Consider the following 24,834-nt stretch of genomic DNA (forward strand, 5'->3'; position numbering starts at 1 on the left):
TTGGGAGTTCTCGGCGCGCCGCGAGCGGCGGGAGCTCGGGCTCCCGGGCGAGCCGGGGACGCGGCAGAGCGGGGGCCGGGGTCCGAGACCGCGGGGGCGGCACCGAGAGTGGGAGGGAGAGCGAGACAGAGAAGGACAGAGACGGGGAGCGAGACAGAAACGCGCAGGGGAGACAGGACAGAGGCAGGGGGAAGCAGGGGACAGGCTGGGAGGGCGACGGAAACGAAAACAGGGACCCGCAGGGAGAGACCGAGGGGGACAAGAGAGACCCGGAGAGGCAGAGACCCGGGGGCCCAAAGGGGGAGGTGGTGGAAGAGCCCGTGCCGGCCGGCCGCCGAGGTCTCGGGGCCAGAGGCAAGCGCAGCGGGGCAGGGAGCGGAGCGCAGGGCGGGGGGCAGTGCGAAGTGACAGCGAGAGAACAGTGGGGGCGGCGGAGGGAAGGCGCCTGCGGCGGGGGCTGGGGGCACGAGCGCCATGGGTCCCCGGACCCCCGCGCTCTGAGCCCCGGCCCGGGGCCCGACGATGCTGACGCCGAGGCGGCGCCGAGGGCGCGGCGCGGGGCAGCGCTGAAAGTTGGGCGGCCCGCGGGGAGCGGCGCGGGACGGCCTGGAGACCAGGAGACCCGGGGACAGACGGACAGACCCACAGGCAGCCGGGGAGGGGGGGCGGGGTCTCGCAGAGTTTGCGGGGAAGGGGCGCCAGGACTTCCCTCTCCGCGCCTGGGACGCCGCCCGCCCGACTGCGCCGTGGGATGTAGCGCCCGCCCGCCGCCTCCCGGAGACTTGTCGGACCCTCTGTCCCGCGGTAAGCCCGGCCTGCGCTCGCCACTGGCGCTGTCCGTCCGTCGGTTCGGCCGCGTGCGTGTCTGTGTGTCCCTGGGCCTGGCGACTCGGGCCCCACCCGCTCACCACCGTATCCGTGACCGGGGTTCCGGCTGCCCAGCGCGCGCCCAGCGCGGTCAGGCGACTCCCCCCGGGGGCTGGTGAGCGGCGTGGTCTGGGTTTCTGACAGGAAGGCAGGTAGAGGTGAGTGGAAGGGGCCTTGACCTCCTGCCCCGGCCATGACCTTTCCCTGCCTCCACCCACCCCCAACTGTCACACCGGGTTGGAGGAGTTTCAATAAGGCAGGTGACTTGTGGCAAAGGTTGGGGGGTATCTCCTTTCCACGTCCCCAACTGCAGCCTGTTTGCAAATGGCCCTGGCAGAACAAAACCCCACTTCCCATGTTTTGAGCACCTACTTTGGGTCCCAAGAACCTAGGGTGGGTGTACAGGGATCCAGTGAATGAGGCAGTTCATGTCTCACAGGGGTGAAGACTGGCTGTGGAGAGAGACAAGACTGCTTTTCCCTCCGCAAACGGAGAACCCCAAGGAAAGAGAGGTCTGAATGAGCCCCAGAGTAAGGAAACTTCACTGCAGCCCTTCCGGTGCCCAATGTCCCCCAACCAGCATCTCCCTCACTTCTGCCCCCAGCCCAGGCTCCAGGACAGGGAGAGGATGCAGGGAGATGGCAGGCAGGAGGGTGGTGGAGGGACAGGTGGAGGGGGGCCTGGCTAAGTTAGCAGGTGAGGGCGTCAAGAGCAGTAGGATCGAGAAGCAGGTTGAGGGAATGGGGAGCTGAAGGAGGAAGGCATGAGGGTCACGCGTGCAAGGTCCAGAGAGAAGCCAGATCCCTCTGTGTGTGTGTGTGTGTGAGAGAGAGAGAGAATGTGTAAAATGTGCATGCATGCATGCATGTAAAATGTCTATTCTGCTACTCCTCCACATCCAGTCTTGTGACCTCCAGGGCTTTGGGACTTTTGGGAGCTGTGGGCAGGACTTTAGGGGCCTAAGAGCCAAATTGTGGTCCTGACTTGACATGGGGTGAGGGGAATAAAAGGCAGAAGAGGGTGGTGGGATACAGGCTGAGGTGCAACATGGCCAGGGCAAAGGCTGTTGACCACTGAGCTGCACCATAGCCAAATCAGAGTCTGGAGGGCTGAACCTAGAACATTCTACTCTGTTCTCCACTGGGAGGAGGGGCTCTTTCTGGGGTTTTCCACACTGGCCAGTGGGCCTTGTATATCCTCCATTCAGGATCCTAGAAATCAGCTCAGTTAGCTGAAGAACCAGCACAGTGGGCAAGTCACTCTCTTCCCTCACCCTCAACATCCGTATCTGTGGAATGAGGACACCACTCCCTGTCCCACTGACCTCCAAAGGGGGCCCTGGGCTCAAGTGAGCTGAGGGCTGTTCAAAGCTGGGGATAATGCTGAGCAGATGGGAGTAAGGACTCATTTTACCTTTGGGAACATGAAAAGCTAACGGGGAGAGGGGAATATGGCCTGAATAGATGGCTGACCAAGAAGAGTGTCCAGAATTGGAGCGGGGATCTGGGGCTTGGGAGCTATTCCTCAGGAACCTTTGGGTTACCCTTGAGAGGGAAGCTCCTCTCCCATATAAAGCACAGGCGTGACCGGGAACAGACCAGTGCTGGCCTTGAATTTCTGCTGCGTGACCTTGGGCAATTGGCTTGACCTCTCTGAGCCTCAGTTTCTTCAACTGGAGAGTGGGTACCAGCTTCATTGGGTTGCTGAGTGATTTACAGTCTATGCCAGGTCTCTGAAAACAGCTCACACAAGCCTGGAGCATAGTAGGTTCTTAACAGACATTTGCGAACAGAGAATGAAATAGCTCTAGGAGATGCCGTGAAAAGATTTCTTAGCTTAGGATCTAAGAAGGAAGGGGAGGAGGAACAGTGTAGGCTTACAGGGCGGGCTGGTTCTTAATGTGGATCTGGGGGAGGCGGGGGCGTGTGCTGAGGGGGGTGTGAGGAGGAGGGGGCCCCTCTGCGGGGACCACTGAGTCACGAGGACATGTAAGCGACATGACAACCAGCAACATGGTAACCAGGAGACTAGCAGCGGTGGGAAATGGAGCTGGAGCGGTGTGTTGGGGGGGCAGGACTGGCAGCACCAGGCCTGGAGGGTCCGGAGAGCAGTGAGGCTCGCCTCTCGGAGTGAGACGGGGAGGCCCCAAGGCCAGGTGGGCTAGGGAGGAGGTGGAGGCTGGAGTCGCAGGAGGCAGGCATCTCGGGGTCTGCTGGGCAGGGGGCCTTCTCCCGCACCTCCCCAGGCTCCTCGCTCCTCTCCTCCACATCTCCACTTTTCATGCCTCTCCCCCTAGGATGCCAAATTTGGCTCACGCAATCTGTCGTCTCTCTTCTGAGATTGGCACCGGGACCAAAGCCGAGTGCATTACATCACCGCCGCTCCCCCTGCACGAGGAGAGAAGGGGAGGGAGGGCCAGGGGGCTGGGGGACAAGCGGCCAACCCTCAACTTTCTTCCCTGTCTTCCTGCTCACTCTTCCCCCTCAGTCCTAGGTGTTGGGGGCTTCCGGAAGCAGCCAAGCAGAGCCTAGAGGCAGAAGAAGGGCTCTAATCTTGGAGATCCCAGGGCAGAGCAGGAGGTCAGACCATGTTGCTGTCCCCCTGGCTAGGTGGGGCCTGGGAGGCAGGGAGTTTGGGTGCAGAACCTCAGTCTGTCATTGCTTTGCCGTGTGACCTTGGGCAGCACCCCTCTCACCCCTACCCGGTGCAGAGTCTACATCTGTAGAGAACAGTTGGCCATTCAAGATCTTGGTGACTCTCCTGAAAAAAGATGCCCTTGAGTCCTGCTGCTCTCCTGGGCACAGAGGAGGAGTCCTGAATTTTGAATGGCTATGACCTTGAGCAAATGACTTTACCTCCTTATGCCTCCACCTCTTCACCTGTAAAATGGGAGTGATAGAATCCTCAAAAACACTAGATATGAAAGAGGCACTAGACATGAAAGGGGGACAGGGGAAGAGACAGGGTCTCAGGCCTGAAACTGGACACTCAGGGACCCCATGGCTCTCAGCACCCTGGGCTGGAGGTAGGGGCAGGCCGATCCAGCCATTGGCAGGACAGTGTTTCAATTCAGACGGAAGGCTTGGCACTTAAATCACTAGTTTGATGCCTTTATTTTATGAAAGTGGAAACCAGGGCCCAGAGAGGGAAGTGGACCCTCCCCAAGGTCACAGTGATGGTTTGAGGGTGGAGGAAGCAAAGCTGGGTCTGAACCCAGGGCTCCTGGCTCCCAGCCCTGCCTAGAAGTGGTCAGAGAGACAGGCAGATACACATACCCGCTGTGGAAGACTCTGGACAGCCCGGATGGGACCCAAGAGCTTCGAGGGCCCAGTTCTCATTTTGGCCCCCTCCCTTCTTTCTTCCTGCTCCCTGGCTGCTCCAGCCCCACCACCCCTGCCCATTAGTCCCATCCCTCATTTGGTCTACTTGAAGAACTCTCTTTCAGGCTCATTTTAAAGCCAGTTTCAGGCAGTCCCAGTCAGGGATCAGCTGGATTTGGGGTTAAGACGGAAGATGACAGCCCTGTCTAGAAGATTCCTGGACCTGGAGGTGGAGAAGGATGGGGAGCATCTGTGGATATTTTGTGAAATAGTGAGATCCTCATTCCCAGAGCTATTCAAGCAGAACCAGATGAGAGCCTACCAGGGATACTGACCCGATGACTCCTGCTTTATGGGTGAGGTTGAATGACAGCCCCACCTCCAAAATCTCAGTAGTCTTTGATAGCCCCCTGGAGGAGCTGGGAGCAGCACCCATCACTCACCCGCTTCCCAGCAAGGAAATGCATGTTGTTGTCAGGCGAGGCACTGGGCAAGGAGCTTTTGTAAACCTTTCTCATTTAATCTTCCCTGCCACCCCACAGTGTCAAATTAAGGTCCCTGTGTTACAGATGGGGGAGCCACGGCTCAGAGAGTCTCTGTGATTTTTCCAAGGTCACACAGCAGGAAGTGGAGGAGCCTGGATTTGAGTCCGGGCCAGTCTGATCCTCCGGGGCTGTCCCTGGGACTTCCTGGAGGAAAGAGTGGAAAACGTCCCTCCCCTGGACTGGGGCTTGGCAGGAGATGGTGTGTCGCCCCCACAGCATGACACCCCCTCAGAGATCCTCTGGGGGCTCCATTCTGAAGACATAGAAATAGACAGGCACCCAAGAGGAAAACTCATTTTACAAGGGGGAAGACTGAGGCTCAGAAACAAAGAATGGCTTGCCCAAAGGTGATCAGAGAGTTAGATTTGGGCCAGGGCTCTGTTCCCTGCACCAGTGAGCAAGGAGGGGCCTTTAGGCTGATGGTAGAGTTTAGAGTCTGGGTTTGGGGTGCAGACTGCTGGGTGGTTTGGCAGACAGCAGAGTTTGGTTCTAGACTAGGGCTGTGGGTAGGAGAGTCAGCCTTGGGAGCTGGGAGAAGGGAGCAGGAAGAGAAACCAGCAGGGATAGCAGCTCCACCTCTGTCTTCCCTGGTCCTGTCCCAGGGCCACCCACAGATGTCAGTGTCATACAGCCTGTGAGGTCAAGAGAAACTGTAGGTGGGACCTGTCTGGCAAGAGAGGGTCTTGGAGCCAGCAGCCTTAGGTATGGCTCCCTGTGTGACCTTAGGTCAGTTCCTCACCCTCTCTGAGGTTGGTACGCCCATACATGTGACCAAGAACCTGGACTCAACGATCTATTCCCACAAAGTAGCTGCCGCTCGGCTGTGATCTCAAAGTGCTCCTCCCATTCCCAGGAGGACCCTGGGCCCTGGGCGAGGGGCGGGCAGGAATCCTGGGGGCTGGCATAACCTTTAAGCCTCCTCAGCGACTCAGCCCTCCTTGGGGTGTGGGGGGATCTCCGGGTGCAGCCCTTCTTCTCCTTTTCATCTTTATTTTTCTCCTGCTCCCTCTTCTCCTCACTACGTGGGCTGATCGCTGCTCAAACTTTTAATTCAGATGGTAATTGAAATAATAATATGGGCTGAGGCCCCTCTGCTTGTGACGCTGCAGCTGGTGGAGCTCAGCTATGAATAGACCTTGAGTCACACACGCGCGCTCCTGCAGGCGCGCACACAGGGCTGATGGGCTGACGGGCTGACGGGCTGACGGGGTGGTGGGTGGGGTGCAGCCGGGATTGGGGGGCAGGGGAAGCTCGAGCTCCAGCTTGCTCTGGGTCTTGGCCCCCCATTTCCAAAGGCCTGGGCCAGTTCGGCCCTGCAGCCCGCCATCTGGTTCCCTGTGTGGAATCTGACTTGGGGCTTCGGTGGTTCTCTACAGAAGGGGAAACTGAGGTTCAGCAAGAGGGAGTGGCTGACTGGGAACAAATGAAAGTGACTGGACTCAATTAGAACCGATGGGTTTTGCCTGGTTCCAAGACCACTATTTCTTTTCAGGACACATAGGCCAGACAAATGAGTGGGAGGAACGCTGGGGTGTGGCCCCCATGCCCCCTGCTCTTGCATCCGCCTGCCTCAGCTTTTCCCAACACACACTCGCCTTCGAACGTACACTCTCTGGCCCACTGTCACACACATTTTTTCTCACGCACTCACACCACACACTTTCATACCCGCTCACTCACACACTCATGCACGCGAGCTGCTCAGATAGATGGTGCTATTGATTGGTGGCTGGGGTGACAAAGAGGTTTTCTTGGCAGGTCCTGCTGCAGGAAGGGGACAAGGTCCTATGTGCCAGGCTCTGCACTGGGCTATGTATTCATGATCTCACTCATCCTCCCTGCCACCCTGTGAGCCCCATCACTCCCACTTTTCAGATGAGAAAACTGAGTCTCAGTGAAAAGAAAGAGCTTGCCTAAGATCGGACTGGTAGAAGGAGCCATATATTGTTTGTTCTGCTGGGAATGCACCGCGTTCCAGCTATTCTGGGACCCTCCATTTGGCCTCCTGAAGGAGGGAGTGTGTATCTCATCCAGCCCAGGGGTCCTCTTTCTCTCCCTGAGCCAGTTCCCCCACTTTGGCCTGAGGCCACATGGCCAGTCATTGACCAGCCCAACTGCTAGCAGCCAGAAAATATGGCCTCTCAGCAGGGGAAGGTGAGGTGCCCATGAGGGGCATTGGCAGGTCAAGGAGAGGGACTACCAAGCAAAGTGGTCCTTGGTGTTCCAGACCCTAGCTGGAGCTGTGTAGAGTGTTGGCGTTGTCATGATGACCTACCAGCCAGCAGCTTGGGTTTCAGCCTGCTCAGGTGGGTCCAGTGGGGGGTGCCCAGGAGGGCAGAGTGGAGATGCAGTGGAGCTTAGGCGCAGTTGGGCAGAAACACCCCCCTCAGCCTGGGACGATAGAGGCCACTCTCCCTACGTTTACCCTGCATTCCTGGTATACTCCTATGCCTGCTTTTTCGCTAGCAATCTGCTGGGAGATGGAACAACTGAGCCCAGAGACCACAATGATTTGCCCAAGGTCACGCAGCAGTGGTGATAAAGCTGGGACTGGACCAGAGCCCAGGGCTCCTCCTGATTCCTCTGCCTCCCCCCACCCCGCCAGACACCCTCTGTCTCTCTCAGACATTTATTGTGCCTGTGGGGGGAAGAGCTGATCTCTGCACCCCCTCTCCTGGGAAAAACCCCTAGCTTGGAGAGAGGGGTGGGGGCAACAGCCCCTCGTCACAGTGGATGCAGCTGAATAAGGAAGTTTACTTGCTTCAGGCAGGCCTGGGATTGGATCCCAACTTAGCCACTCACTTATCCCAAGTGATATTAACCAGGTCCCGGTCCCCCTGGGAATCTGTCTTTGCTCCTCTGTGAACTAAGGACAACCTGTGATGATGGGAGATGTGCCTTTTTACTTTTGTTTCCTATCTCTTCTCAGAGCCACCCCAGCTTCACCTGGCCTGCAAGGATGGGAGGGGACCTTAGCTGGGCCAGGGAGGAGTGGGGTACGTGCACTGTGAGGGGCTGATCCCATTTTATGGGTGGGGAGATTGAGGTCTGGGGGTAGAGTTTGCCCAGCCTCTCCTTGGTGGCAGAATTGGCACCAAGTTTTACTTTCTGGCTTCTGGGATGCCCCAGCAAAGTCTCTTCCCAACCCCACCCTGCACCTTCTCTCCCAACTCCCACCCCAAACTCCCTGTAGGAGGCTTTCCTCTCCCACTGTAGGCCTGGGAACTCCAGGCCTACTGCCCTGGGAAAGTTAAGGTGCCATGCAGCCTGGAGGACAGATGGAATGGGGGTCAGCAATTCGGGATCTCTGGGAGGCAGTACTAGAGGGGAGGTGGCAGAGCTAGAGGGGTGATGTGGATGAGAGGTGGCGGCAGAAGGCGCTGCAGTCATTCTGACACATGGACATCAGAGCCCCCCCCCGCAACCCTTTCAAGGGGGAGGCCACCATCTCCTGGGCTAGCCCACTGTGTCTAGGAGTTTCTGTTAATTGATACCTGCTTTCCATTTTGGCCTTAGCTCTGCACTCTGGGGCCTGAGGAATCTAGCTTGTTCCCCAACCAGGGGGTGGCCAGCTCCTCCTTGTTCTCCTAAGGCTTCTCTTCTCTGGCCTCAGTAGTCCCAGCTGAGGCCTGTGGGTGGGAAACAGAAAATCTGGGTTCAAGTCCAACTCCACCCGGAGTGGCTATGTGGCCTTGGGCAGCCTTTTCACTTCTCTGAGCCTCCCACCCCTGACCTGTAGGGATGCGCTTGTTCCCCTGCACCTGTGGGTTGCTGGGCAGATCTTGTGAGCTTCTGAGTGTAACGTGGCCTGTTGTTGACATGAGCTGCTGTGTGTCCAAACCACTCAGTGGCTACTCTTGGCAGACTTCCAGGTCCCCAGCCATCACCTTCAGACACTGCTTCTCTGGCTATGTTGAGTGTCAGCACCTGACCTCTCTGCTGAGCCCTCCAGACCCACTTGGGTGGAGGCAGGGCTGGCTGAGCACCAGCGCCAGGCTGTGCAGCTGCAGATCCTGAAGCCACCTGACCTTGGAAAGAGCCTCTCTCTGGCTAGGCTCCAGGGCCACCCCCCAGACATGGGGCAGGAGCCAGGCAACAAGGAGGAGAGGGAACTGAGTGGGGCAGAGAGCAGGCCATGGCCTCATGCTGGAGCTGGCCCGGGGACCTCAGATGACAGGCCAGGAGACAGAGAGGACAGACAGGCAGCCAGGGGATGGAGTTAACAGTCACTAGCTGCATTAATAGCACAGCAGAGCCTCACTCCTCATACCTTAGAGAGCTGCCTGAGGAGGGGGTGAGCTCCCTGTCCTGGGAGGTATGCAAACAATTGCTGAATGGCATCTGTTGGGGGACAGCAGTGGGTTCTGACACAGGACCAGGGGAAGGAATTGGACCCAGAACCCAGAGTCCCTGTTGTTTGGACCACAGTGTGGAGGTCTTGTGACCCTAACGGTCTAACAGACGGTTCCAAATATTCCCTTATGACTTCCAACAACTCTCCCCACAGTCATGCCCCCGCAAAAGCCCATGATCCAAGCATGGTCACTTTCACTTCAGGCTAAGCCCTAGATCCCACCTCAACCCGTTCACAGCTCCTAAGCACTCGAAGGTCAGTGATTTTTCAACTTGCAGGCAGATCCTGACCCATTAGTGGTTGTGAAATTGAGATAGTGAGTCCACTACTTATTTTTTTAAATAAAATAGAAAAGAAAATTTCAAGCACTTGTACATAATGAGGATAAGTATTATTTGGTGACACTTTTGTTTCAGCTTTTAAAGTGTATGTACTGTATTATATAATGAGTAGCAATGTACAATATGTTTGTTTTTACTCTGGGTTTTGGTCAGAAAGTTTGAGAACTACTGTGTGTAGAAATCCTGGAGGCGCCAATAAGAAAAGCTTGAGTGTCCAGATTCCTTTTTTCCAGGATGCTTGGTTCCTAAGAATCTAAGTGCTGAGAACTGCAGATGCTACCCCTCTGTCCTCAGGCCTCCCTTCCCTTGCCCAGCAGCCCACGTGGCTCCAGGCCCCCGAGCGTCCCGGTCACCCCCAGGGCTTAGGTCCCGCTTCTTTGCCCAGCCCAGCCCTGGCCCAGGCCTGCTTCATCTTGGGGCGTCCAGCTTGGCCCACATCTTCCTGGGCAACCTTCTCTCCAAGCCCTGTGGCCATGAGGACCCTTTCCTCCTGTCCTCACATACTTACACGTGGAGCTCAGCAAAGCAGGTTGTCTTACTCATTCCTCTTCTCCCGGCACACAGTAGGTACTCAGATAATGTTCATTCATTCCATAGTGATTTGGAGAGTGCCCTCCGAGGGAAGACACTGTACTGTGTTGGAGTCACACCAGGCAGGAGGGCAGCTGCCATTCCAGCTCAGCACACGTTTAGGGTGATGAATGAATGAATGAATGAATGAATGAATGGAATCTGAGAGTCTCTGGTCCTAGGAGCCAGCTGGCAGATGGTGAGAGATGGTGGGTAAGCACGTAGCTCTTTGCCTGTGCATAGTAGGCATTCTGATCGCGACAGTCCCTCACAGCTGTGGATGCAGGAGTGTCAGGGCAGGAGTGGCCGAACGTTCGTCCCTCCCGCTGTCTCCGGCCCCTCTGAGGCCTCTCTGTGGCACCCTCTCCTGCTGGCCCTGCACATGGCCCGCCCCAGCACTCCCTGCTCCTGTCCTTGGAGCTTCTCTTATGGGCCTAGGAGCCTGGGCGTGTAGCCAGGATGCCTGGGGGACCCCTGTAGAGAAGCCGGTGCTCTGTGGGAGTGTGAGGCCAAGGCCTGGGGCCCCAGACATCCTGCCACACTCCAGCGCCACAGAAGGTCTCCTTCTGGTCTCTGCTTGGAGGCCACCTCCACTGAGAGGTTCTCCCTGACTCGGGGGACAAAAATAGCTCCTCCTTGGTCACGTTCTGTCACATCACCCTGCTCAGGTCCTTCACGGGAATTATGACAGGCTGAAATTATCCTGTTTCTTTGTCAGTCACCGGATGTTTAAGCGTCTGCGTGTGCCGGGCACTGGGGTTCAGGCGTGAAGCAGAGAGTCGAGGTCCCTGCACTGAAGGAAACTGTGAGTGAAATCGGTTTGGATGGGATAAATGCTGTGAGGAGATACAGGAGACTGTCTGGGGGGCCTCTGGGAGGAGGCAGCCTTTGAATCAAGACCTGAATGGTAGGAAGGTGTGAGCAGTGGGGTCTTGGAAGATTTCATCCAGAAGGGGTGGCCCATGTAAAGATCCAGCGGGACAAGAAGAAAGGCCCGCATGGTTGGGGATCACGGTGCGAGTGGAGAGGGTTAGGTCAGAGAGGGCGGGATGGCGCCCTGGGAAGCTGTAGCCCTCCACGCCAACAAGCGACGAGCGACGTGGGTCCTCAGCCTACATGGAGATGGGACTGCATGGAGAATGGAGGCAGGGAGATGTAGGGGGGACACTGGAGTTGTGCGGTAGTGATGTGGCTTGCAGCAGGGAGGGCTCTGCAGGCTGGAAGGACTGGGCGTGGGGCCAGCGTCCAGGTCTCAGTCCCCTGGTTCACCTGCTTGGGAAGCCCCTGAACCCCCCGTGGGGACGAAAGTAACAGCACTCACCTCCAAGATGTCATGCGGGTCAAAGAAGTGGCCAGGGGTGTGGCCCAGAGTCAACACTAAATGTTAGTTATTATACCATGAGTATGACCATTGGGTTGGGGCCTCCCAACTCTTGGATTCTCAGGTGTTAGGCCTGAGCGGTCCGCCGGGGGGTCCCAGACTGAGGTGGGGAAGGGAGGGCGGGGTGGCGATCCTTCTGTCTTGGCTATGCTGGGCTTGCGATGCCTATTAGATGTCCAGCAGACACTGGAGGAAGATTCTTCTTGTCTCAGGAGGGCGAGGGGGCCAGGTGGTATTTTAAGTTAAGGCTGAGCCTGGGCACTGCGTGGTTCTACATATAGAGGCTGGGAGAAGGGAAACTGGGAGAGGGGCCCCGAGGCTTGGAGGCTGGAGGAGGGAGGCAAGAGAGAGCCAGCGGCCTCCATCAGAACTGCTGGGAGGACCATGGGCTCAGAGGAGCCCTGGAGGGGGCTACGGGGAGAACGGGAGGTGAGGGTAAGTCATCCCCTTTAAGAAGGGTTTTTGCACTTTACAGTTTATAATCCCTGACCCTCCACTGTCCCTGTTCATCTTTGCAACATGCCTATGAAGTGGGTGTTATTCCTCCCCATTTTATGGAAGCAATTCAGAGAAGCTAAGATATTTTTCCAGGGCCGCTCAGCACCTCAGTGAAGTGTTCCCAGGCTTTCTGGGATCACAGTTTCTTTTGAGGACCTTATGAATCCTATGACCCTTCTTAGAAAAATACACATATGTATACACTAATTTTAAAATTTTCTATGTGACTTTTTTTTTGTAGGTAATACATTCATATGGTTCTAAAATTAAAAAGACACAAACGGGAATACAGTGAGAATTCTTCCTCCCACCCCTTCCCCAGCCACCTGCTTCCCCTCCCCGGAGGCAGCCATTGTCACCAGTTTCCTGGGTCTCCATCCATAGACAAGCACAGACAAGCAAATATGTGTATCTATAAATTTCTTTTCTCTCCTTTTTTACACAACTGGTAGATACTATACTGAGTGTTCATCACTGTTGCCTTTTTTCACTTAAAAACACATCTTGAAGACCCATACCACTCCTTACCGGGCTCCCCCTCCTTTTTTTGGCTGCGTGGTGAACCATCGTGGATGGGTGTCAGGCTCCTTCCAGGCTGGGCTGGGCAAACGGGGCGCTTAGCTCCTTACATGCATGACTGTCTGCAAGCCCAGGTCCCAGCAGCCCATACAAGTGTCACAGGCAATCTTGCGGCTCTCTGATGCCTCTGTTGAATTACCTCTGGAACAAGGGAGGGAATGAGCCGGGCCATTGGCTCAGACTCCCCTTGCCCACTCCCGCTCCCTACACCTCTTCTTTAGGTTTGGTCTGTGGGCCCAGCAGAGAATCCAGGGAATCCTGTGTGAAGGAAAGGCATCAGCCCCCATGCCCCAAAGCCCTGGGAGAACGTCCTCCAGGCCAGCAGCCCCACTCCTGGAGTCTTGTTTGCTGAGAGGTCAAGGACGAGGCAGTGGTGGCGGGGGCAGGGGGACGGGGTGTCTGGCAATGATCTCCACTCTCGTTCTTGGCTGGAGTGCTGGGATGGGAAGGGCAGTCGTGGGCTGTGCTGAAATCACCTCTGCTCTTGCCCCCTGGCCCCCCGCAGACCCACCCCTAGAAGGCTGCCCAGCCCCTCGCATTCTCCTCTGCCAATGAGGAATCTGCACCCTTTTTGGCCAGGGTTGGAGGCATCCAAGAAGAGAAGGGAGGTGGGGCTGCTGGCCAGGTGGGCTGGGCTGGTCAGGGCCAACTGGGCAGCTCTGTTAGAGCGCCCTCTTCTCCGGGCTCCAGGGGCCCACTGTCCTGTTGCTCCTCTGCCTCCGTCTGCGGTGCCAGATTCTCCATGGACAGGGGACGATTGGGGCTGGGCCTGAGGCCCTCTTCTCCTCTATCCAGCATTCTTGCCCGGGCCACCCCAGCTGCTCTCACTCAGCTTACATCGTCCAGGCGGGCAGGATCTCATGAGTCTGACTCTGCCCAGATCTCGGGAGCTGACCTGCCATGGGCTTCTCTATGTGGATGTGCCTAGGCCACCGCACACTAGGAACTGTCGTTCTTTAAACCTGCTCCCGGTTCAGGGCCTCACGATGACCTATTCCTGACACCCCTCTTCCCAACTTCCCGCCCTATTCACCATCACACTCTGGGGGTTCTTTGTCTAAAATATGCCCTGAATCTGTTTACTTCTCTCAAGCAACACTGGCATCACCCTGGCAGCTCCAAGCCAGCACCGTCACCTGCCTGGGTAGCACCAGTAACCTTCTCACCAGCTTCCAACTTCCGCTGTGCCCCACACAGTGTCCTAATGCAGCTCATCCCAGTGTGTGTCCCATGCCCGGACAGCAGAGGCCTCTGAGGCCAGACAGGGGCAGGTGTGCCACTGGGGCCATATTGGGGATGTTTTATTTCTGAAGCCTGGTGATGGATACACAAGGGTTTATTATATTATTGTTTATTCCTTTTTACCTTAAAGATTGCATGTGAGAACTAAAAAATATCAAACCAGGCAAAACCCGACCACCTGCCTGTCTCCCACAGCTACGAGGATGGAATCCACAGCCCTTCCCACCCCCAACCTCTGGGGCTCCGTCCTGGGCAACTCTCCCTCTTGCTCACTTCATTCCTGCCATCTGGCCTTGCTGCAGATTCTCAACACACTGAACTCTTTCTGGAATGTTCTACACCCACCTTTCACCCAGGCACACAATTCTCCTGATTGTCTTGGCTCCCACTTACTACTCAGGTCTCAGTTTAAATGTAATTTTCTCAAAGAGGTCTTTGGGGACCCCCATCAAACTAGAGCCCCTAGTCTTCTCTCTCATATCACGCTGTACCTTTCCTTCCAGCAGCTTACCATGATTTATGGCTGCCGCTATTCAAATGCTTATGTGTTCAGTGCCTCTCCCCAGCTGATGCAGAAGCTGGGTGAGTCCACAGCCGGTGCCTGATCCGCAGCAAGTTTGTGATAGTGACCGAGTGAGCGGCTTTAGGTGAAGAGCACACAACAGAGCAGGTCCCTAGAAGCCACAGCAAGGCAGTGGGGGATTGAATTCCACCACCAGTGAGGGAGCTGAGGTTGTTCTGGAAACGAGAAGCCTTCGGGGATCTGCTCTTGCCTTCAAATTCCTGTACGGAAGAGGGCAAAGGTGTTTGGGAAGGGGGGCCTCTTTGGTGGGACTGTCTGGGCACTAAAAGGGGCTCCTCTGTGGGCAGGGAGCTCTCCATCGATCAGGGCAGGGGCCAGGCGTCAGCAGAGCAGCAAAGGGCATACCTGCAGGTTGGAGCAGGGGCCCTTGGGCTTACCAGCCATCAGCTCCTGCCATTTGGCCATGACTGGAAGACTGGTCTGGACATTCTGGGGAATTTGCTTTCTAAACCTGTTCACTGGCTGGCTGAGTGGTTGGGAGGGACAGGTTGGGGTGCAGAGCTGGAGGAATGAGCCAGTTCACCCCCATGCCGCTCAGAGGCCCTCTGGAGCCCAGAGCCACCTGTGTGTCTAGGCTCTGGCTGGACCTGAAATCAGGGACCCAGATCCTGGCTCCAACTTGCCCTATGACCCAGTTTCTCCTTTCCCAGTAGGACTGACGGGACAGAACCTGACACATAGGAGGGCGTGGTAACTGTTTTCTAAGTGGAAGAAACTTTCAATGTGATAGTGTTTTCCTAGGCAGGAGAGCAGAGTGTCTAATGAATGTGCTCTGGCATCAACTGCTTCGTTCCAAATCCCGGCTTTACTACTTACGAGCTGTGTGACCTTGGGCAAGTTGCTGAACCTCTCTGTGCCTTGCTTTTCTTACCTCTAAAGTAGGGATGATAATGGAAACTTCCTCTGAGGTCATGGTGAGGATGGCAGGAATTGATCAGCGTAAAGCACTCAGAACAGTGCCGGCACAGAGCAAGAGCGTACTAAACGCTCTGCGTGGATTTTGCAATGTCACACCGTCGGCCGGTGGGGGAGGGGCCACATGTACAGTGGGATTTCAGGGTACAGAAGAAGGTGTAGGGGAGGATCAGAGTGTACTGAGCACCCACTGTGTGGCCTGCACTTTTACGACAATTGACAATCTGCATCTGGCTCTCGCGACCACCCTGCAAGGTAGGCGTTACTATATTCCTTTGCAAATGAAGACACTGAGGCCTTCAGGGAGGTTAAGGATCCGGTTGAGCCAGGTGAGACTGAGCCCGCTTCCAGTCCAGCCCTGTGAGAGTCTGAGGCCACTGCTCTTACTCACTTGCTCCCTAGTGCTGGTGTTGGAAGACAAGTTGGACTGGGCCGTGATGGGTGCCAGGGTGCGCTCTGGGGCATGACATCTGACATTCAGGGGAGGAGATCATGGGAAGGGCTGTTCAGCCTTGGGAGTGATTCATACCACTTATCAGCCACTTACCGTGTGCTGGGCACATGATGTACACAATCTGTTTATTCCTCATTACAATCTTATGAGGTAAGGGACACTATTAGCGCCACCTAAGGATAAGGTACACAGGAACCAGAGAGGTTAGATAACTTGCCCAAGGTCACACAGGCCGAAAGTGGTACAGAGAATCCAGTATCAGAGCCAGTGCACTAGGAAGGGAAGATGTGGGCTCTTGAGATGCATCAAGAGAAGGTAGACCTCCCAGGGTCTGAGGAGCAGGACAGGGACTTGCGGAGGGCTGTGGGCAGGAGGGGACACCCCCGACCAGCCTCAGCTGCCTCTTACTCTTTGAGAAGCGTAGCTCAGCTGTCTGTGCTTGAGCCCTTCCTCCCGACCCTGGAAGTCCCTGTGTGCTTAAGATAAGAGGACCCCTGACCCAGACCAGGTAGTCCAGGCCTGAGGGGCAGCAGTCAGAGCTGAGCAGGGGGCAGGCCCGGTGCTCCTCCCTGGGCTGGGAACTGGGACAGTGGTGTTAATTCCTTCCACTCCCCCAGGGAAATCTTCCCCCTCCTTGGCTCTGCCCCGCCCCACTGCCCTGTGGGTGCTCCCTCCCTCCAGGCCCAGGAGGGGCTCAGGGTCAGCTGGGGCTGATCAAACTCAGGAACACCCACTGGACCACTTGCCTTATTTCTGACTCTGTGCTGGGCCCTTGTTTCGCCACATAGTCCCAGCTCTCCCCCAGGGGGCAATTAAGGTCCCCCGTTTTGCAGATGGAGAGAAGGAGCCCCTGGCTGGAGCAGTTAGTGGTGAAGCCAGGACTTGAAGCTGGTTCTCCTGTCCCCCAGGACAGTGTTCTTACGTCGTCACCTCCATCATCATCATCATTTCATTCTCTGGGTTCTACCTGCAGTGCTTTGTTGAACCCACAGCTGGTGTCTCTATTCTAAGTGGTTATCACGTTCGCTTCAGCAGCGTCTTGAGGAAGTAGGGACTGTTACCATCATCTCCACTTTCCAGATGAGGAAACTGAGGTCCACAGAGGACATGCCAGGAGGTTGACAGAGCTGAGCCTGAGAGCCAGGTCTTGCCACTCCAAACGTGAGAGTTTAACCAGCACATTACTTGCATAAAGTTAAAAAGAATCGAAGTGGTGCAGACACTGAGGGCCAAGGGGCCCTGAGGAGGCAGGACTGGCAGCTGGCAGTGCAGCCACAGAAGGCTTTGGAGAACAGTGGGGCCTCCGGCTGAGCCTGGGGGGCTGGGGAAAGGCACGAGGGGATCCAGGTTAAGCAAGGCATCGTGGGAGGTGAAGGGAGTCCGAGACCAGAGGCTGGGGACCAGGGTGAGCCAGGACCTGGAGCAGCAGGTTGAGTCAGAATCCCGGTTTTGCTATGTCTGCTCTGTGAACCCACCCTCATCCCTACTCCCCCACCCCCAGCCTGCTGTTCTTCAGCTGGGATGGGAAATAATAACCCTGCTGTTGCTGTGTTAGGTGCTCAATAAATACTTGTTAAATTAACAAGGAGTTGCAGTGAGGCCTCAGCAAGAGAGGCCAGGCAGTGCCTGGCACAAAGCTGGCACTCCCAAAGTGCTCGTTCTCTGAGGGCGGCCACTGAGAGGGATGATGGGTTCAGCTGGGCCCCATGGCTGAGCTGTGTGACCTCGGGCAAGTCACTTCACCTGCCCTGCTGTTCCACCCAACATCCATGGGATGCTTAAAGGCCTGCAGGGGGGCTAAGTGCTCCCTATGGTGGGCTTCTGCCCCCCACCCTGCTGTCTAGGGGCTCAGTGTGGGGCCTGCCCACCGGGGGCTCAGGACCCACTGCTGCTGTCTGGGGCCAGAGGGCCTTTGAGACACACCAGCAGATGCCTGCCCAGGCTCCTGGAACCTGCTGGGGCTGCTGACACTTTATCGATTTTTTTTTTTTTTTTTTTAACAAAGGGAGTTGTGGGCAAGGAGGGGCATTTGGTATCATAAAGTCATAGGGAAAACCTAAGAGGACCCGGGAGCAGGGTGGTCCTCCTGCCTCTCTGGGCCCCCGGCAGGCAGGGTCCAACCCTCCTGAACTCCTCAGGAAGGGGCAGGATAGTGATGGTGCCGGCCAGCTGACAGCACTGCTGGTCCCCTTCACCATCTCCCCAAGGCCTAGGTGTCCTTTGCCAGCTGCTGGCTCATGTGCTACGGCCCTGCTTTCAGCCTCAGTTTCCCTAGTTGTCCAAAATCCAGATGTTCACAGCACAGTGGAAAAAAAAAAAAGCTGGTAACTCGCACAACATTGTCAGTTCTCCACTTTGTCAAGAAAGGACATTACATTTTCAAAAGCAGCCAACATCTCCCATCCCCATCATTTCCCAAAAAGAAAGAACATTTGCCACGAAAGGAGTCGCAGGATGTACTCCTAGAACAGAGGACAGTGACTGGGGAAGCGCCCAGTCTGGGAAGGGGAGGGATTTGTCCTGAGGTCACCCAGCAAGGCAGCCAGAGGGCCCGGTCTCCAGGGTCCCCACCTTAGAAACTGTGTCCTCCAGCATTTGTTTACAGGGAACATTTGGTGCAAGAGGATTAGACCAGCTTCCTGCCTGCTAGAACAGTACGCTTAATTACAGACATGAGACGGGCACCTGAACGACCGGACACTCTCACTGTCTCTTAATGAAACACCTGTATTCAGAGGAGGATGGTACCCAGTTGTCAGTGCCTGTTGCCTCCCATGATCTGTGTCCCCTTCTCTTTCATAGTTTTCCCCTGGGCCTTCGCCAGGAAGCCCCATGTGACAAACAAGGGAAAGAAAATCTAGCCATCTCCTGGCAGTCATGGCCTGCGAGCACACACCAAGCTTCGTACACATCACTTTGTGGTCAGGCCTGGGCTGTGACAGGGTGTTGGTGTATCTGAGCAGTCGCTGCGGACAGGATGAGGGGCTGGGCTCTCACCAGCGGGGGGTCTTCAGGGGGATGCCCTGCACCTGGGCTCCCATGGTGGAGGGTGACGGGACTGGGCAAGCACCTGTGCCTGGGGGCAGCTTTCCACTGCCCAGGAGCGGACATTTCTGAGTGAGCACCGCCTGAGCTAACTGGCATAGTGTTGGCACAAGGCTGGGCAGGGGCTCGGGACATGGCTGGCTGCTGTGACCGGGAGAGGAGGCGCGGGGCTGGGAGATGAGCTGTGCCCTCACTGGCCTGAGATGTGGAAACTGCTGAGGATGGGGCACTGGGTGATGGAAGGGCTGGGGGGTCAGTACTGCAGTGGAGGCTGAGAGTGTAGGGGGTGGGGGGACGTGCAGAGCCTTGTCCTGGGGCTCGGCTGAGACTCCTGTCACTTCCACTCAGAAACGCGAAGCAGTGAGCAGTGCTGGTGGAGGGAGTCCTGGGAAGAACCCCCTCCTGCAGCACCAGGTGAGCCCCCCAGGTCAGGGCCAGCCCCGCAGGGGAGAGAACGACGGCCTGGAGCACCCTGGGCTTGTATTTGGCCTCGGGCAGGACCCTTACCCTCTCTGGTTCTCACTGTCCTCATCCACCAAAGGCCCAGGTCGCCACATGCTGTCCCCTCTGCCTCTCCCCTGCAAACCTGAGGCCGATGGGTCCAGGGTCTGCCCGGGCTGGGCTGGTGCCCTCTCTTCCCTCACCCCAAACCCTACCCCAACCCCCTCCAGGGAGGAAGCTCCTCTTCCCAGGAGCCCCTTGCCCTTCTTCCAGGAGTGGGAGTGAGGAGACTGTCTCAGGCTGGCCCACCCTGCCTGCTCTGGGACCCTTAGCAAGTTCATCTGAGTTCTGAGCTTCCTTGGCCTCAAATGTAAAATGACGGTCTTGAAATCAGTAATCTTGAAACCCTTCCTTCTGGCTCATTTGAGATGGTGGGACAGAGCAGAGAGGGACATACTTAGCCAAGGAAGACCTCCCTGAAAGCTATTTACAGCCTAGAAGGTACACCTGACCTCCAATCCTCTCAGGCCTGTGGCCCTGGTTGTTAGGACTCTAGGGGAGGTGGCAGAGAGAGTCTGGGACTCCCAGCTAAAATTATGACTTCTTAAGGGCCAGCACTGCACACCCGCATTACTGGTTAGGTCTTCAGGCTGATAGGTCTCCTTGGTCCCATTTTCCAGATGAGGAAACTGTGGTTCAATGCAGCCAAGTAACTTACCCAGGTTACATGGTGGATCTGGGACTTCAATCCAGGACTGTGGGACCCAGGGAGCTCCTCTTAAGGGGGGAAGGGAGAAGAACCCAGAGTTGGGGTGGGGTGACGGCGGGGGAGGAGGTGGGGGCAGGGCCCACTCTCCCTGGGCTGAGAGAGGGAGTCTCTCCGGGGAAGAGGCAGGCTCTGAAGCTGTTGATCTCTAAATTACAGCGTTGGCGCACACCGGTTGCTGCGGCAACCGAGTTGTCCTGAACCGGGGAAGTGTATAAACATTGCCACAGATGCACAATTAGATCAAGAAGAAGAATAGAAGAGAAAATAGAAACTTTCAGTCTTATATAATTCTGGGCCAAAACGTTACTAGGAGCCCGGGCCCGGGTTTGGCCCCGCCAGCCGCGGGGGCCCCTGGCAGCACCATCTCTCTCCTCGGGCCCCAGTGGAAGGGAGGGGTGGAGAGAGGGTCTGCCCTGCATGGGCCCAGCTGGGATGCCCGCCACCCGGTAGGGTGAGGGGCCGCCTCCGCTGAAATAGCTGGGGACGCTGACAGGCGAATCCTTCCTCTCCCAAGCTTCCTCCTGCACCCAGGAAGCAGGAAGGAAAGCAGGAGGGCAACTTAACCAAGCACCTACTATCTCCTTGGGTCCTGGGAGGTAGTGCTGTAACCCCCATTTTAAAGATGAGAGAACTGAGGCTCAGAGAAGTGAAATGAGTTGTCCTCGGTTTCACAGCTAGGTCATGGGTGTGTCTGCCTCCCCCGCTCCAGGTCTCCACACCGCGAACTCATCCATATTGACAGCACCTGGGAGCTGAAGAGTTAGACACACCTGGATTTGGACCCATGTACCAGCTGTGTGGCCTTGGACAGATCACTTCTCTGAGCCCCTGTTCCCTCAGCTGACATACGGAAATAGGGATGCCTACACGGGAGCCAAGGCTCAGGGCTCCCCTTACCTATGTCTTGAACACCACTCTGAAGTCTTTACCCACCACTGCTCCCAACAAGTTTGGGGACAGGACAGAAACTGAGGTGGGGCCTTGGGTCCCAGCACTGCCCAATAGAACTTTCTGCAATGATGGGAATGTCCTATATCTGCTCTGTCCAGTATGGTAGCCATTAGCCACATGTGGCTACTGAGCACTTGAAATGTGGCTAGGGCAACTGGGGAACTGAAGTTAACATTTTATTTAATTTTAATTAAATATAAGAGCTACAGGTGGCCAGTGGCTGCCAAATTGGACAGCACAGGAGAATGTCCGGTCCCCTAGAGGCCCAAGAGTTCAGAGGCCGAACCCAGGGAGGTAAGCAGGGGCCAGAGCATTCACAGCTCCCCCTGCTCAAGGCAAGTGGGACAAATGGTGGGAGGGTGATTCCAAGCTGGGCATCTGGATGTTCCCAGGACAGTGGGCAAAGGAGGTTTGGTGGCGGCAGGGGAGGTGGGCAGTGTGAGGGGCTGGGATTAGGACCTGGATTCTGGTGGCCTCAGCTTCTGGTTCCACAAACCCTAATCCCAGAGCTGGGCTGGCACCAGCTCAGCCCCCAACACTCCCTCTCTGTCATCAGAGCCACCTTAACATTCTGCCCATGGAGTGGAGGAAGCCTTGGGTCCTAGTCCAGGCCCTTCCTCTTCTGAGCGTCTTTGGGTGGGGGTCTTGCTGCCCCTGAGCCTGGGTTCTTGGGCCCTCAGAGAGCCACCCTCCATGGCAGCCACTCCCTCCCCAGCGTCTCATATGTCTGGCTTCGTTCCCCCAGGCCCTGCGTCTTCTCAGGCGACCACGCCGGCTTCAGGACATGCACGGGCACAGCCGCAACGGGCAGGCCCACGTGCCCCGGCGGAAACGCCGCAATCGCTTTGTCAAGAAGAACGGCCAATGCAACGTCTATTTCGCCAACCTGAGCAACAAGTCACAGCGCTACATGGCGGACATCTTCACCACCTGCGTGGACACGCGCTGGCGCTACATGCTCATGATCTTTTCCGCGGCCTTCCTCATCTCCTGGCTCTTTTTTGGCCTCCTCTTCTGGTGCATCGCCTTCTTCCATGGTGACCTGGAGGCCAACCCAGGGGGGGCCATGGCCGGGGCCCCAGTGGGAGGTGGTGGGGCGGTGCCGGTGGCCCCTAAGCCCTGCATCATGCATGTGAACGGCTTCCTGGGCGCCTTCCTATTCTCAGTGGAGACGCAGACGACCATTGGCTATGGGTTCCGGTGCGTGACGGAGGAGTGCCCACTGGCGGTCATCGCCGTGGTGGTCCAGTCCATCGTGGGCTGTGTCATTGACTCCTTCATGATCGGCACCATCATGGCCAAGATGGCGCGGCCCAAGAAGCGGGCGCAGACGCTGCTGTTCAGCCACCATGCGGTCATCTCGGTTCGTGACGGCAAGCTCTGCCTGATGTGGCGTGTGGGCAACCTGCGCAAGAGCCACATCGTGGAGGCCCATGTGCGGGCCCAGCTCATCAAGCCCTACATGACGCAGGAGGGCGAGTACCTGCCGCTGGACCAGCGGGACCTCAACGTGGGCTACGACATCGGCCTGGACCGCATCTTCCTGGTGTCTCCCATTATCATCGTCCACGAGATCGACGAGGACAGCCCGCTCTACGGCATGGGCAAGGAGGAGCTGGAGTCGGAGGACTTTGAGATTGTGGTCATCCTGGAGGGCATGGTGGAGGCCACTGCCATGACCACTCAGGCCCGCAGCTCCTACCTGGCCAGCGAGATCCTGTGGGGCCACCGCTTCGAGCCCGTGGTCTTCGAGGAGAAGAGCCACTATAAGGTGGACTACTCACGCTTCCACAAGACCTACGAGGTGGCCGGCACTCCCTGCTGCTCGGCCCGAGAGCTGCAGGAGAGCAAGATCACCGTGCTGCCTGCCCCGCCACCCCCGCCCAGTGCCTTCTGCTATGAGAATGAGCTGGCCCTCATGAGCCAGGAGGAAGAGGAGATGGAGGAGGAGGCTGCAGCCGCTGCAGCCGTGGCTGCCGGCCTGGGCCTGGAGGCAGGCTCTAAGGAAGAGGCGGGCATCATCCGGATGCTGGAGTTTGGCAGCCACCTGGATCTGGAGCGCATGCAAGCCACCCTCCCGCTGGACAACATCTCCTACCGCAGGGAGTCCGCCATCTGACCTCCAGGCCCCTCCCATCACTTCCCCACAAGAGCCTCTGCGGGGGGTGGGATGCCAGGACACCCCCTCCACACTCAGGACAGAGCTCATCCTGACTCCGTGGACCTTCTGGAGGGAGATGGGGGTTTCAAAGACTGGAGAACCCCTTCCTACTCACACCAGAACCCAGGCCTGGAAAGGTCCAGGTTACCCTCGGTCTGATCAGCCTGGGTTCCCCAGCATCTACCCACTGGCGGCTCAGGAACCATAGACCCACCACCCTCTTCCCACCGACCCTTTGAGGACGTTCCCCCTTTGCAGAACCTCGGGGAAGGCGGCTGGACTGCTGGGGGGTGGGCATCTTGGGGTTCTGGGGTGGGCTGGTGGTTGCTTGGGAGGGTGGGAGGGGGGTGCGTTTCTTTTGCATGACTGTGGTCTGTTGCTCATAACTTTCTTTTGTAAATATCTATAAATGGAGAGATGGACGCACCAGATCCACCTTCTGCCATTTGTACCTGCAGGACAAGGAGGTGCAGTCCCTCTCTGTGCACCCCTCTCCCTCCCCACCTGTCAAGCCCAACCCCTTCCCTGGCCCAGCTGGCTGGTCTCTTGAGGCCCTCAGAGCCAGCTGTCTTTGCCCCTGGATAGTGTTGGTTTTGGGTGCAGAAGTGGGACCCCAAGGAGCAGGATGAAGGCCCTCCCTCCCTGTGGTCCCTCTGGGCCCCCAGGCCCAGCTCAGGTTGACAATGGAGTTTGTAACTATATATTTTTAATAAAGTATATGGTCCATTAGGGGTAGGCTGGTTGAAGACGGAAGGTTGGGAAGAAAAGATAGAGGGAAAGTGGTAGAGAGAAAGGGAGAGATTGAGCGCAACATGATGTGTGTGTGTGTGGTATGTATGTGTGTATTGTATATAAGTGTGTATGGAGTGTGTGTGTATGTGGTATTAGTGTGTGTGTTGTGTATGTGTGTGTGTGTGCCCTTTTCTGAGAGACTGACCCTTGGAGGGAAATTTATCACCTGCTAGTTTCTTTCCTGGGAGCCAATGAGAAGGCTCCTAAGTGAGCATGAGGTTTGATTGGGTTTGAGTCAGAGCTTTGCTATTAACTACCTGTGTGGCTGTCAGCAAGCTGCCCATCAGCTCTTGGCCTCAGTTTTATTATCTGTAGAATGGGATGAACCATATCTCCTTCCTAAGGGATGAGGGGCAGGAGAGCCCTGTGTGGATGTCAGCCAATGCTTTATAACTCAGGGAGAAGTGGGAAGGGCCCACTTGGTTTACACACCGCCCCCTACACACACACACTGGGCTGGGCTGATGAACTTGGCTGTAGGACACTGTGGTGGGAAGGGTTCTAGGGAGCAGCTGGGAAACCTGGTCATAGACTTGGTCTCTGGCTCGGTGTGGGACCTTGGGTAAGTCCCTTCCCTTCTCTGGGCTTCAGTTAGCCTGTGCTGTGTAACAACCACACTAAACTTAGACCACATGGTTTGTTCTTTATAAGGTTCTGTGAGTGGGCTGGGTGGTTCCTTGTCTGGTTTCTTTGGGCTCACTCCAGCCCTGCTCAGGAAGAACACCAGCCAGGCCCTAAGGTCCGAGAAGGCCTCACTCACATGTGGGGCTTGCTGTTGGCCCAGGGGAGGGGGCTCAGTGATCCTCCAGGGGCCTCTCCTCCTCCAGTAGGCTGCGCGGATTCCTTCATGGTGTCTTGGGGCAGCAGCCTACGAGGGGGAAGGCAGAAGCTGCAAGGTCTCTTGAGCCTAATCTTGCACTCGTTTAACATTACTTCTGTTGCATTCTGCTGGTCTATCTAGGTCGTGATTCAAAGGGCAGGCAATTAGACGCAACCTCCTGGGAGAATGGTCAAGTCCCACTGCAA

The 24,834-nt window shown here is 56.7% G+C and overlaps 1 protein-coding gene across 2 annotated transcripts; it reads left to right on the forward strand.

Moving 5' to 3' along the window:
• On the forward strand, positions 1–23,745 carry KCNJ4 (potassium inwardly rectifying channel subfamily J member 4). 2 transcript variants are annotated; one of them, XM_010983579.3, is made up of 2 exons: positions 1–804; positions 21,601–23,745. In XM_010983579.3, exon 2 carries the CDS (start codon positions 21,640–21,642, stop codon positions 22,972–22,974), a length of 1,335 nt encoding a protein of 444 aa, XP_010981881.2. In that variant the 5' UTR covers positions 1–804; positions 21,601–21,639; the 3' UTR covers positions 22,975–23,745. The 2 variants fall into 2 exon arrangements, with proteins under 2 accessions (XP_010981881.2, XP_031319139.2); XM_031463279.2 differs by lacking the exon at positions 1–804 and adding an exon at positions 10,749–10,802.
• The last annotated feature ends 1,089 nt before the right edge of the window (positions 23,746–24,834 follow it).

Source organism: Camelus dromedarius, chromosome 11 (assembly GCF_036321535.1).
Source record: "Camelus dromedarius isolate mCamDro1 chromosome 11, mCamDro1.pat, whole genome shotgun sequence".
Lineage (NCBI taxonomy): Eukaryota > Metazoa > Chordata > Mammalia > Artiodactyla > Camelidae > Camelus > Camelus dromedarius.

What these genes read in the sequence shown, in the direction of transcription:
- KCNJ4 (XM_010983579.3), top strand. Translation starts at nt 21,640, where the DNA reads ATGCACGGGCACAGCCGCAACGGGCAGGCCCACGTGCCCCGGCGGAAA.